This window comes from Thalassophryne amazonica, chromosome 10 (genome assembly GCF_902500255.1).
Source record: "Thalassophryne amazonica chromosome 10, fThaAma1.1, whole genome shotgun sequence".
NCBI classification, from domain to species: domain Eukaryota; kingdom Metazoa; phylum Chordata; class Actinopteri; order Batrachoidiformes; family Batrachoididae; genus Thalassophryne; species Thalassophryne amazonica.
The window spans coordinates 8,947,845-8,961,025 of record NC_047112.1 but is presented as its reverse complement, the minus strand read 5'-3'; the positions used below and the strand labels follow the sequence as shown (position 1 = coordinate 8,961,025).

The 13,181-nt window shown below is 42.2% G+C and overlaps 1 protein-coding gene across 2 annotated transcripts in view; it reads right to left on the bottom strand.

Annotated features, from left to right (window-relative positions):
• zc3h3 (zinc finger CCCH-type containing 3) overlaps positions 1-13,181 on the bottom strand; it is a 189,659-nt gene that overhangs the window by 23,267 nt on the left and 153,211 nt on the right. For both annotated transcript variants that reach the window (XM_034179398.1, XM_034179400.1), the window contains exon 9: positions 3,936-4,067. In XM_034179398.1, the coding sequence (XP_034035289.1) occupies positions 3,936-4,067 (132 nt within the window). The remainder of the gene's footprint in view (positions 1-3,935; positions 4,068-13,181) is intronic.

Genomic DNA, 13,181 nt, shown 5'->3' with positions numbered 1-13,181 from the left:
ACCGTATTATAGAAGACATACCTTACTGAATTTTCATGGTACCACAGCACCCGAGGCCGAAGATCAATAATCGATTTTGTGATGGTATCATCTGATCTGAGACCACGTGTTCTGGACACTCGGGTGAAGAGAGGGGCAGAGCTGTCAACTGATCACCAGCTGGTGGTGAGTTTGTTCAGAGGGTGGGGGAGGACTTTGGACAGACCTGGTATGAAATATAAATACATCAAATCTAAAAATACAAATAATATAAAATATAATAATGACAGAATATGAAGAAAAGGGGCATAAACTCTATGAAGTCACTGTGAGGAAGCAACGTCTGGTAGGAAGGAGGAGAATCGGTATTTGATTTCTGTATGAAGCAGTGAGGGATGGAACCCACACAGCGCCGTGAAACCCCGGGAGAAGAATTAAGACCAACTGCTCCGGATTAAAGAAATGAGTGAGACAATTAGGAAGGGGGGGGGGGGGGGGGTGTGGCTGTGAGTGAGACAAAGCCAGGATGAGGCTTCAGAAGAAGTGGAGGAGGATGGAAGCGAAGAGCTGATTTAACCCCTGAGCTGCTGGTGCCTCTGCCTGCCTGGTCCATAGTGCTGTCCTCAGCACTTTCCCATCTATAATTACTGCCTGCTATCCATCATAGAGCCGCCAGAGCCTCATGCCGTAAACACACACACACACACACACACACACACACACACACACACACACACACACACACACACACACACACACACACACACACACACACACACACACACACACACACACACACACACACACACACACACAAGCTCGGGCACAAACACACACAGGGGGAAAATCACAGACTAAGCACTTCAGCTAATAGAATAAATATTAATATCCCTTTTGTTTTCTATATCCTCATTTCCCCATGTACTATTTAAATGAGGCCTGACAGTGTGAAAAAGCATCTGTTTCACACCAGCGCAAAAAAGCAGCAGCAGTGGGGGGGGGGGGGGGGGGGGGGGGGCACAAGAGAGGACAGGGGGAGTCAAGTGTTTGGACTCCTTGGATGTGCTCTGTTACCCATCAGGCCCTCGATGTGTCACTCAGACTCTACAGTTATGGCGTCACAGGGCAACACTGCCTGCAGCTGTTCCTCACGCTGTGCGGCGGCGTTTACCAAACTGCTCCTTTCACTGCAACAGTACATTTAGAAATTCTGCAAAGAATGTGACTAATGAGGACAAACCAATCTGAAGACGTAAGTGGAAAAGTGTCTCTGTGAACTCATTTTTGTTTAGTTTATTTTTTGTTTATTTCATTCATTTCACTCAGTTCCAACCACACAGCCAAAAATCATTCCAAAAGAAAACATAACAAACGTAACAATACACCTGAATGAAATGGGGTAGAAAGAAGCAAACTTATATTATCCAGGAGAAGATTAATTTACAAATTAAATAATAATCACATTATTAACATTACAATCAGAGTGTCTAAAAAAGGAAAAGAAAAATATACAGTAAAAATATACATGTGGTTTCATTATTACAACATCAGGTCGTATTTCTGAATCATATTAATTTTAACTGCCTTTTTCAATATATTGCTTGATTTAGCTTCTTTAATTTCCTCTTTAATTTCAGATTATTCCATAAACTGACTCCCTTGATAGAAATGCAACATTCCTTCAATTTAGTTCTGAATCTTGGCTTGTTAAATATCTCTGTTCCTTTTAAGTTGTACTGGCTTTCTCTTTTTCACATTTGTTCTGGATGTTAGTTGGTAGTATTTTTTTATGAGCTTTAAACATTGTCTGGAGAATAGTGTAATCAACCAGGTGAAATTTTTCACCTCATAAATAGAGAAATAGTTCATGACATTATTTTGCACTGCATTAATATCTTTCAAACACAATATAGGCTTGAAAAGATGAGACGTGGCATCATGTTTTTTAAAACCAGGGTTACGTTTCTATGATTTGAGACATAAGGGACGAGGACACCAGTGGGTGCCTTAGATGTCTTTGGTGAGGAAAAGTTAATAGAGCCTGACTTAGCAGATGATGCAGTGATGTTAACAAAATTGTTAGATACTCTGAGCTTTAGATTTATCCCATAAACTGTCTACCTACTGGACAAAGCCTGCATGACATCACCCAGAACAGCCGAACTGACCCCCTATTCTGGGCGTCACCACGTTGTGAGCCCCGGCCACACTGATTCATGATGAACTCATTAATGCATAAAGGGGTGGAGCGTGGATGGCTCCATATGCGACGAAAAAAAAAAAAGCCTCTATCTGAGTCTGAACCCCCAGCTAACAGGCTAACCTTGGTTCGGGTGCTTATTAAATCCTATTTTTGGGGACTGTGCAGTGCTTCTATTAATGATTTACTTTGGTGTGGACAGTAAAACTTATCAGCCACATATTTCCTCAGTAATCATGCATTAAGTGGACCTAGAAGTGCTAACACCATTAGCATACAATATTAAATACGACAAGAGTTTTTCTCAGCATGAATATTTCAAAAGGGACATCTTAGAAGAACCGTTAGGACGTTTCACTGCGCAACAAGCCACATTATTCCAGGTGTTTGTAATAAAATACTCCAAACAGACACAACAGCAACACAACAGCAACACAACAGCGAGCGGCTCTGTTAGGCTATGAGAGGCGGAGTCACTGGACTCTCAAAGCTGTCACTCAAAGCCACCACACCCACAATTATGCACAGTTTTATGGATTAAAATGTCTTCTTAAACTAAGAAGCTAGAAAAAAATTTACCTCGTACAGTTGCCACGGAGGCAGAAACCATCTATAGAGACCAAAACTGTTTTTTGTTCCAGGCTGTAAACATGTTTATTTCTGCTCTAAAGTTGGATGTTTTAAAATGGAAACCTGCTCTGCTTTGAAACAGCTTCAAACTGCCAGTCAAGGAACTGAAAGTTTGGGATGGGGTTAAAATACGGGCTAGAGTGTTCCTGCTTGGTTTAGAGCTGTGTTGGATCAAGGCCATGGCTGTGTTCAATTTCAAGGGCTGTACCCTTCTAAGGCTGCAATCGTTGGCCACATACAGTACAGCTGAGCTGTCCCATTTCAACGGCTCCTTGGAATGTGGCCTTCTTTCCCTTGAAAAGAAAGGAAGGATATACCTCTTGTGTCCTTCACGGCCCAAACAATCCCATGAGTCATTTCATATCAGAAGTGTATCTATGTGTGGTGAAAGAGGTGAACTTGGAGAGACATTCACTTCTCTCTGCAGTGACGTTCATGTCTCTGGGCCCTCGGTCGTGGAGACGGAGAGACGTTTGAGAAGAGCTTATAGAGTCATGAGGTCTCTGTTTGGTAATGCTGATGTCTTTGCAGGAGAATGAAGGTCCAATTCTTTAGGGACCAGGTGCTTCCTGTCAGATTGTCAGACTTGGACGCTAACCAGTGATTTAAGGTGATGACTAAAAAGAACCAACTAATGACTATTTTATCTTGCCATATTACAATAGTTTTGACCATTTGAAGCATGATTCCTTCCTGGAAGGCTCAGGATCTTTTTCTTCCTCCTCTGGCTGCTGCAGGGTACTGCTTGTCTGTGTCAAGTGAACAGTAACTTAGGGAGACTTGGAAGAGGAGAACCATTTGCACTATGAAGGTGCACCAGCTTCTCCATGATCTCTCAGTGCTGAGAACCCCAGACGCTGAAGAAGGTCAAGGACACGCCCACATTTCACCTGACTACGCCACGCAGACAGGTACTTTTGAGAACTGGGGATGGACCAGCTGTCTGTGTGGGTGGTTGTTATCAGGACTTATGGTGGTGGATGCTGCGACGTGCAGCAGCCGCACAGGCTTCCAGACGCACAGACAACAATCACAATTCAATCAAATGAAATTAACAAACTAAAGAAAACGATCAGAATGTATATTCTGAGGCAGACCCAAAGAAAACCTGGTAAGTGTGTGGTACCTTCTCGCCCTCAGGGCAGTAGCCTTTGACAAAGTCCTGACAGACTTCAGCTTTGCGGGACACGTAGACATGACTGTAGGGACAGTCGCTGTTGTTACAGATTCCTTTCAGGAAGTACGAGCACACCGGCATCTAAAGACACAACACAGAGAGAGAAGGTGAAGTGAAGGAGAGACTAAACAGTTCGCAACCAGACGCGTAAGATTCAGATGTGTCCCGTCAGCGTGGCGGTAAATGACAGTGAGCGTGCACGTTGACGTGCGTGTGGATGAGACGGGGGGGTGGGGGGGTGTCCCACTGTTAGTGTGCAGGTTAGCCTGGAACGGGCCGGTCTAAAAATATCTCGCGGTGGGGGAGGGGTGGTGCAGAGACAGAAGGAAAAGTGGAGGAGTGAGGTCAGTGGAGGGCGGGGCTAAGCGTGAAGAAGATTCTGCCTCGTTGGGCTGGAATCAGGTCTACATAATTAACTGCTACAGAAATATTTATCCAGGCTGTAGCTTGTCCAGCTCTCATAATGTGTTTATGTGTTCTGGATGCATGTACGGATGTGGACACTGGTCAAGGAGAGACCGGGGGGCGGGGTGTACCAGGGGGACTAGGCCTGGGGGTGTTTGGTTTCGAGGTATTCTCAGCAGTGGGAGGGGAAGAAATGGGAGTAAGGGAGAGTGCAGAATTTAAGATTCGGGCTTGCCTCACCACACTAGCGCCTGGATCAGGTTCGGATGGCTGTGGGTGCATAATCCACCCCCCCAATGTCCCGACTGTCCTGTCTAAGGAGTACACTTGAAATGAGACTATGGGGGAAGGGGTTCTGGACAGGTGGGGTTCTTGGTTCTTGGAGAGGTGGCATTACAAACAGAGAGCAGCTGGGCTCTGAGCACGTCAAGCAGCACTGTGACACCCAGCATTGTGTGTGTGTGTGTGTGTGTGTGCGCGCGCGTGCGCATGAGGGAAGGGCAAGGCACCTGTTCCAGAGCTGTAAGTCTTGCTGGGAAGCGTTCCCTTTTCCCCCCCTGTATTTAATGTCTACACTTTCTCATTGACACGGTCAACAATATCTACTCTGCTAGAAGACACGTCGCCATGAACATATTTTATGATTTATTTAAATCTGAAAACAGTATTAAAGCAAGAAGAGTGCAAAACTTCACCATATATTTCAATTTATTTTCATTTATATAGCGCCAAATCACAACAGAGTTGCCTCAAACCGCTTCATCCAGATAAGGTCTAACCTTACCAACCCCCAGAGCAACAGTGGTAAGGAAAAACTCCCTCTGAGGAAGAAACCTCAAGCAGACCAGACTCAAAGGGGCGACCCTCTGCTTGATCCATGATACAAACATAAATTACAGAACAATTCATAGAACAATTCACGGACGAATATACAAGAAATGCTATTGGCACACAGGACAGGAGGATCGTCAACACGAATACAACTCCCATCTCTGGATGGAGCTGCACCTTTTAAACAGAGAGAAAAAACAGAATCAGGCATCAGAAAGACAAAAAATACTGTATAATTTGCCAGCATTAAACAACAAGAAAAACAGAAGAAATACTAAGGTGATCGCTGGCCACTAGACTTCACTAAAAGACCCAGAATTTAGGTAAAGTTGAGGCCGCGGCACGCTCCAATTACTAATAAATGAATTAAAAGAGTAAAAAGTGTAAAACAAAACTGTACCGGTATGCTAGCCACATGAAAAGGGAAAATAAGTGCGTCTTAAGTCTGGACTTGAAAGTCTCCACAGAATCTGACTTTTATTGACGCAGGGAGATCATTCGACAGAACAGGGGCACGATAAGAGAAAGCTCTGTGATCCGCAGACTTCTTATTCACCCTAGGGACACAAAGTAGTCCTGCACCCTGAGAACGTAAAGCCCGGGCCGGTATGTAAGGTTTAATTAGGTCAGCTAAGTAGGGAGGCACCAGTCCATGAATAATTTTATAGGTTAGTAGCAGAACCTTAAAATCTGATCTCACTGGGACAGGAAGCCAGTGAAGAGACACCAAAATGAGTGTAATGTGGTTGAACTTGCTGCTTCGTGTCAAAAGTCTGGCTGCAGCATTTTGAACCAATTGGAGACCCCTAATGGTAGACTGCGGCAAACCAGAAAATAGAACATTGCAGTAGTCCAATTTAGAAGACACAAATGCATGGATCAGGGTCTCAGCATCAGCCATAGACAGGATGGGACGAATCTTCGCTATATTTTGCAGGTGGAAGAAAGCAGTCCTAGTAATATTTCTAATGTGGAGGCCAAAGCACAATGAAGGATCAAAAATTACCCCAAGGTTCCTCACTTTGTTAGTGTGATGTATGACACACAAGCCGAGGCTGAGCGTTAACTGGTCAAATTGATGCAGATGCTGATGTCTCACTGGACCAAGGACCATCATTTCAGTCTTATCAGAGTTTAAAAGTAGGAAGTTTCTAGACATCCAACTTCTCACTGCTGCAAGGCAATCTTCTAAGGATTTTATGTGAACGAGATTACCAGCAGTTATCGGCATGTATAATTGAGTATCATCTGCATAGCAGTGAAAGGTAATCCCAAAATGCCGCAATATGTGCCCAAAGGGTGCTATATAAAGGGAGAAAAGCAGGGGGCCTAAGACAGACCCCTGTGGAACCCCAAATTTCATGTCACTAAGGTTAGAGGTAGTGTTACTGTAGAAAACACACCATATATATAAAACTCGCGTGAGCTGGGGTCCACAAAATTGGCCCGCGAGTTATCTGATACCACGAGTTAATGAAGTTGACCAAAAAAACCCCTTCAAATCAGCTCACCTTGCCATATTACAATAGTTTCGACCATTTGAAGTGTGATTCCTTCTTGGATGGTGCTGATTTTGTCATCTGGAGTGGGTTCGGGATCTTTTTCTTCCTCCTCTGGCTACTGCAGGTCAGCAACGAGAGCTTAATCAGTGCAGAACTTCGAAAAAAAACTGAATTGTCAGGACTCTTCCACAGAATCATCGGCCCTACTGCTGACCCACAGCAGCCACAGGAGGAAGAAGAAATTATCATCCAGAATCGTCCGCACTGACGATCCCCCCAAAAACGTTCAAATCAAAATGGACTTTTATAGTTATATAGTTTTATAGTTATAGTTATCACCTGACTTACACTGTAATAGATAAGAAATTAAGAATCAAAACATCTGAGAAATAATGTTTGACTACAGTGTAACCAATTCTGTCTTGCTGTATTATATAGTACGTTAGTCTTTCATTAGTGTTTGTACGTTAAGTCCTCCAAACTCTTCAGGCCCAGTTTTGTTTTGTTCCAGTTTTGTTCAGTACTATTATTTTTCTGAGAAATGTTGCTGTGATCAATATTTTCTCCTATTTTTTAAATTGAATTTAAACCTAATCTTGACCATAGTGAACTGAAAAATTATAGGCCGATTTGATCCTATACCAGCAAAACTGTTTAAGCATCTGTGGCCCACTCTTGGGCAGACTGTGCTGGAAATGATTAATCTATAATTAACTTCTGGATCTGTTCCTAATTGTTTCAAATCTGCAGTGATTAAACCATTACTTAAGAAATCTAATCTTGACCCTAGTGAATTGAAAAACTATCAGCTGATTTCAAATCTATCATTTTGCTCTAAAATTCTGGAAAAAGAGGTTTCACGGCAGCTCGTGGACTATCTTACTGAGAATAATCTCTTTGAACCACTGCAATCTGCTTTTAGAAAATATCATTCCACAGAGACACAAAGTGTCTCACTAAAGTGGTGAATGATCTTCTGCTTACAATGAATTCAGACACCACTACGGTTCTGGTGCTGTTAGATCTTAGTGCTACATTCGATACCATGGATCATCATGTTTTACTTGACAGGCTGGAGGATTACTGGACGTGCCCTTGCATGGTTGACATCATATCTATCCAGTTGCTCTCTTTGTGTTTTATACGATAACACTACTTCTAACCTTAGTGATATGACATTTGGGGTTCCACAGGGATCTGTCTTGGGCCCCTGCTTTTCTCCCTTATTATAGCACCCCTTGGGCATATAGTGTGGCATTTTGGGATTGTCTTTCATTGCTATGCTGATGATACTCAACTGTATATGCCGATAGAGACAGTGCCTGCTCCCAGACCACCAATAACCAGCAAAAATCTATTTAAGCATAAAAATTCAAAAAGAAAAAATAATATAGTACCTTCAATTGCACCACAGACTAAAACAGTTAAATGTGGTCTATTAAACATTAGGTCTCTCTCTTCTAAGTCCCTGTTGGTAAATGATATAATAATTGATCAACGTATTGATTTATTCTGCCTAACAGAAACCTGGTTACAGCAGGATGAATATGTTAGTTTAAATGAGTCAACACCCCCGAGTCACACTAACTGTCAGAATGCTCGTAGCACGGGCCGTGGCGGAGGATTAGCAGCAATCTTCCATTCCAGCTTATTAATTAATCAAAAACCTAGACAGAGCTTTAATTCATTTGAAAGCTTGTCTCTTAGTCTTGTCCATCCAAATTGGAAGTCCCAAAAAACAGTTTTATTTGTTATTATCTATCGTCCACCTGGTCGTTACTGTGAGTTTCTCTGTGAATTTTCTGACCTTTTGTCTGACTTAGTGCTTAGCTCAGATAAGATAATTATAGTGGGCGATTTTAATATCCACACAGATGCTGAGAATGACAGCCTCAACACTGCATTTAATCTATTATTAGACTCTATCGGTTTTGCTCAAAAAGTAAATGAGTCCACCCACCACTTTAATCATATCTTAGATCTTGTTCTGACTTATGGTATGGAAATAGAAGACTTAACAGTATTCCCTGAAAACTCCCTTCTGTCTGATCATTTTTTAATAACATTTACATTTACCCTGATGGACTACCCTGCAGTGGGGAATAAGTTTCATTACACTAGAAGTCTTTCAGAAAGCGCTGTAACTAGGTTTATGGATATGATTCCTTCTTTATGTTCTCTAATGTCATATACCAACACAGAGCAGAGTAGCTACCTAAACTCTGTAAGGGAGTTAGAGTATCTCGTCAATAGTTTTACATCGTCATTGAAGACAACTTTGGATGCTGTAGCTCCTCTGAAAAAGAGAGCTTTAAATCAGAAGTGTCTGACTCCGTGGTATAACTCACAAACTCGTAGCTTAAAGCAGATAACCCGTAAGTTGGAGAGGAAATGGCGTCTCACTAATTTAGAAGATCTTCACTTAGCCTGGAAAAAGAGTTTGTTGCTCTATAAAAAAGCCCTCCGTAAAGCTAGGACATCTTTCTACTCATCACTAATTGAAGAAAATAAGAATAACCTCAGGTTTCTTTTCAGCACTGTAGCTAGGCTGACAAAGAGTCAGAGCTCTATTGAGCTGAGTATTCCATTAACTTTAACTAGTAATGACTTCATGACTTTCTTTGCTAACAAAATTTTGACTATTAGAGAAAAAATTACTCATAACCATCCCAAAGATGTATCGTTATCTTTGGCTGCTTTCAGTGATGCCGGTATTTGGTTAGACTCTTTCTCTCCGGTTGTTCTGTCTGAGTTATTTTCATTGGTTGCTTCGTCCAAACCATCGGCATGTTTATTGGACCCCATTCCTGCCAGGCTGCTCAAGGAAGTCCTACCATTATTTAATGCTTCAATCTTAAATATGATCAATCTATCTTTGTTAGTTGGTTATGTACCACAGGCCTTTAAGGTGGCAGTAATTAAACCATTACTTAAAAAGCCATCACTTGACCCAGCTATCTTAGCTAATTATAGGCCAATTTCCAACCTTCCTTTTCTCTCAAAGATTCTTGAGAGGGTAGTTGTAAAACAGCTAACTGATCACCTGCAGAGGAATGGTCTATTTGAAGAGTTTCAGTCAGGTTTTAGAATTCATCATAGTACAGAAACAGCATTAGTGAAGGTTACAAATGATCTTCTTATGGCTTCGGACAGTGGACTTATCTCTGTGCTTGTTCTGTTGGACCTCAGTGCTGCTTTTGATACTGTTGACCATAAAATTTTATTACAGAGATTAGAGCATGTCATAGGTATTAAAGGCACTGCGCTGCGGTGGTTTGAATCATATTTGTCTAATAGATTACAGTTTGTTCATGTAAATGGGGAATCTTCTTCACAGACTAAAGTTAATTATGGAGTTCCACAAGGTTCTGTGCTAGGACCAATTTTATTCACTTTATACATGCTTCCCTTAGGCAGTATTATTAGACGGTATTGCTTAAATTTTCATTGTTACGCAGATGATACCCAGCTTTATCTATCCATGAAGCCAGAGGATACACACCAATTAGCTAAACTGCAGGATTGTCTTACAGACATAAAGACATGGATGACCTCTAATTTCCTGCTTTTAAACTCAGATAAAACTGAAGTTATTGTACTTGGCCCCACAAATCTTAGAAGCATGGTGTCTAACCAGATCGTTACTCTGGATGGCATTTCCCTGATCTCTAGTAATACTGTGAGAAATCTTGGAGTCATTTTTGATCAGGATATGTCATTCAAAGCGCATATTAAACAAATATGTAGGACTGCCTTTTTGCATTTACGCAATATCTCTAAAATCAGAAAGGTCTTGTCTCAGAGTGATGCTGAAAAACTAATTCATGCATTTATTTCCTCTAGGCTGGACTATTGTAATTCATTATTATCAGGTTGTCCTAATAGTTCCCTAAAAAGCCTTCAGTTGGTTCAGAATGCTGCAGCTAGAGTACTGACGGGGACTAGCAGGAGAGAGCATATCTCACCCGTGTTGGCCTCTCTTCATTGGCTTCCTGTTAATTCTAGAATAGAATTTAAAATTCTTCTTCTTACTTATAAGGTTTTGAATAATCAGGTCCCATCTTATCTTAGGGACCTCGTAGTACCATATTACCCCATTAGAGCGCTTCGCTCTCAGACTGCGGGCTTACTTGTAGTTCCTAGGGTTTGTAAGAGTAGAATGGGAGGCAGAGCCTTCAGCTTTCAGGCTCCTCTCCTGTGGAACCAGCTCCCAATTCAGATCAGGGAGACAGATACCCTCTCTACTTTTAAGATTAGGCTTAAAACTTTCCTTTTCGCTAAGGCTTATAGTTAGGGCTGGATCGGGTGACCCTGGACCATCCCTTGGTTATGCTGCTTTAGACGTAGATTGTGGGGGGGTTCCCATGATGCACTGTTTCTTTCTCTTTTTGCTCCGTATGCATCACTCTGCATTTAATCATTAGTGATCGATCTCTGCCCCCCTTCACGGCATGTCTTTTTCCTGTTTTTTTCCCTCAGCCCCAACCAGTCTCAGCAGAAGACTGCCCCTCCCTGAGCCTGGTTCTGCTGGAGGTTTCTTCCTGTTAAAAGGGAGTTTTTCCTTCCCACTGTTGCCAAGTGCTTGCTCATAGGGGGTCGTTTTGACCGTTGGGGTTTTTCATAATTATTGTATGGCCTTGCCTTACAATATGGAGCGCCTTGGGGCAACTGTTTGTTGTGATTTGGCGCTATATAAGAAAAAAGTTGATTGATTGATTGATTGATAACTGCTGGTAATCTCAATTCTACAAAAATACTAGAGGATTGCCTTGCATCAGTGACAGGTTCGATGTCTAGTAACTTCCTACTTCTAAAATCTGAGAAGACTGAAATTATGGTTATTGGTCCAGCAAGATATCGGCATCAATTTGATCAGCTAGTGCTTGGCTTAGGTTTGTGTGTCGTGCATCACACGGACAGCGTGAGGAACCTTGGGGTGATTTTTGACCCTGTGTTGTCCTTTGGTCTACACATTAGGGATGTTACGAGAGGTGCTTTCTTCCATTTGCGAAATATAGTGAGGATTCATGTCCATGGCTGACGCTGAGACCGATTCATGCATTTGTTTCCTCCAGATTGGATTATTGTAATGTCCTATTTTCAGGGTTGCCGCAGTCCAGTATCAGGGGTCTCCAATTAGTTCAGAATGCTGCTGTCAGACTTTTGACACAGAACAGAAGGTTTGACCATATTACGCCTGTTCTGGCATCCCTCCATTGGTTACCTGTCTCTGTGAGATCAGACTTTAAGGTTTTGTCATTAGCCTATAAAGTTGTTCATGGACTGGCACCGACCTACTTAGCTGATCTGATTAAACCCTATATACCGTTCCGGGCTTTGCACTCATCTAATGCAGGACTGCTTTGTGTCCCGATGGTAAGGAAAAAGTCTGTTGGTCAAAGGGCCTTTTCTTATCGTACCCCATTATTGTGGAATGGTCTCTCAGTGTCGATACGACAGTCCGATACTTTGGAGACCTTCAAGTCAAGACTGAAGACACATTTTTTTTTTTTTATCAGTGCTTTGGTTAATATAGTGTGTTATTCTGCTTTTTTTTAAAATAATTTTTAAATCTTATTCTTTGAATTTTTGCTTTAATTGTGTTTTTAAACTTGTTTTTAATTCATATTAAACTGTTTTTGAACTGTTTTGTGTGAGGTGCCTTGGGGCAATGTTGTAGTGGTTTGGCGCTTTTAGAAATTGAACTGAAATTAAATTGAAATGGAAATTAATTTCGGCAGCACGGCAGCTTAGTGGTTAGCACTGTTGCCTCACAGCGAGAAGGTCGTGGGTTCAATTCCCGTGGCCTTTCTGTGTGGAGTTTGCATGTTCTCCCCGTGCTTGCGTGGGTTTCCTCCAGGTGCTCCGGTTTCCTCCCACACCCAAAGACGTGCATGTTAGGTGGATTGGAATCTTTAAAATTGTCCTTAGGTGTGTGTGTGGGTGTGTCTGTGTTTGTTTGTCTGTTTGTGGCCCTGCGACAGACTGGCATCCTGTCCTGGGTGTACCCCGCCTCGCGCCCTATGGCTGCTGGGATTGGCTTCAGCCCCCCGCGACCCTTAATTGGACTAAGCGGTGGAAGATGGATGGATGGAAACTAATTTCATTATTTTGCAAAGCAGCAACTGTTTTGACTCCCATCAGGTGCACAGTCAAAGCTTTGCATTTAAATGCTTAACACTAAACGTGCTCAAAGTTAAGCTGCACCCACTTATTTGGAAACTTCAAAACACAGAAACTCAAAATAGGTTCAACCTAATGCTGAATGCATGAATCCCTTTGACTTTTACCACATCCGTACAGTCAGTCAGTCATGCAACATTTAATTTGTGTGAGAGATAACTTCAGCTGTACTGGCCTGACTTTCACCAAACTTGGCCTATGTATTACACATACTCACCCCAAGAAGCCTATTGATTTTGGGGTCAAAATGTGACAGTCAATAGAGTTCACTTTA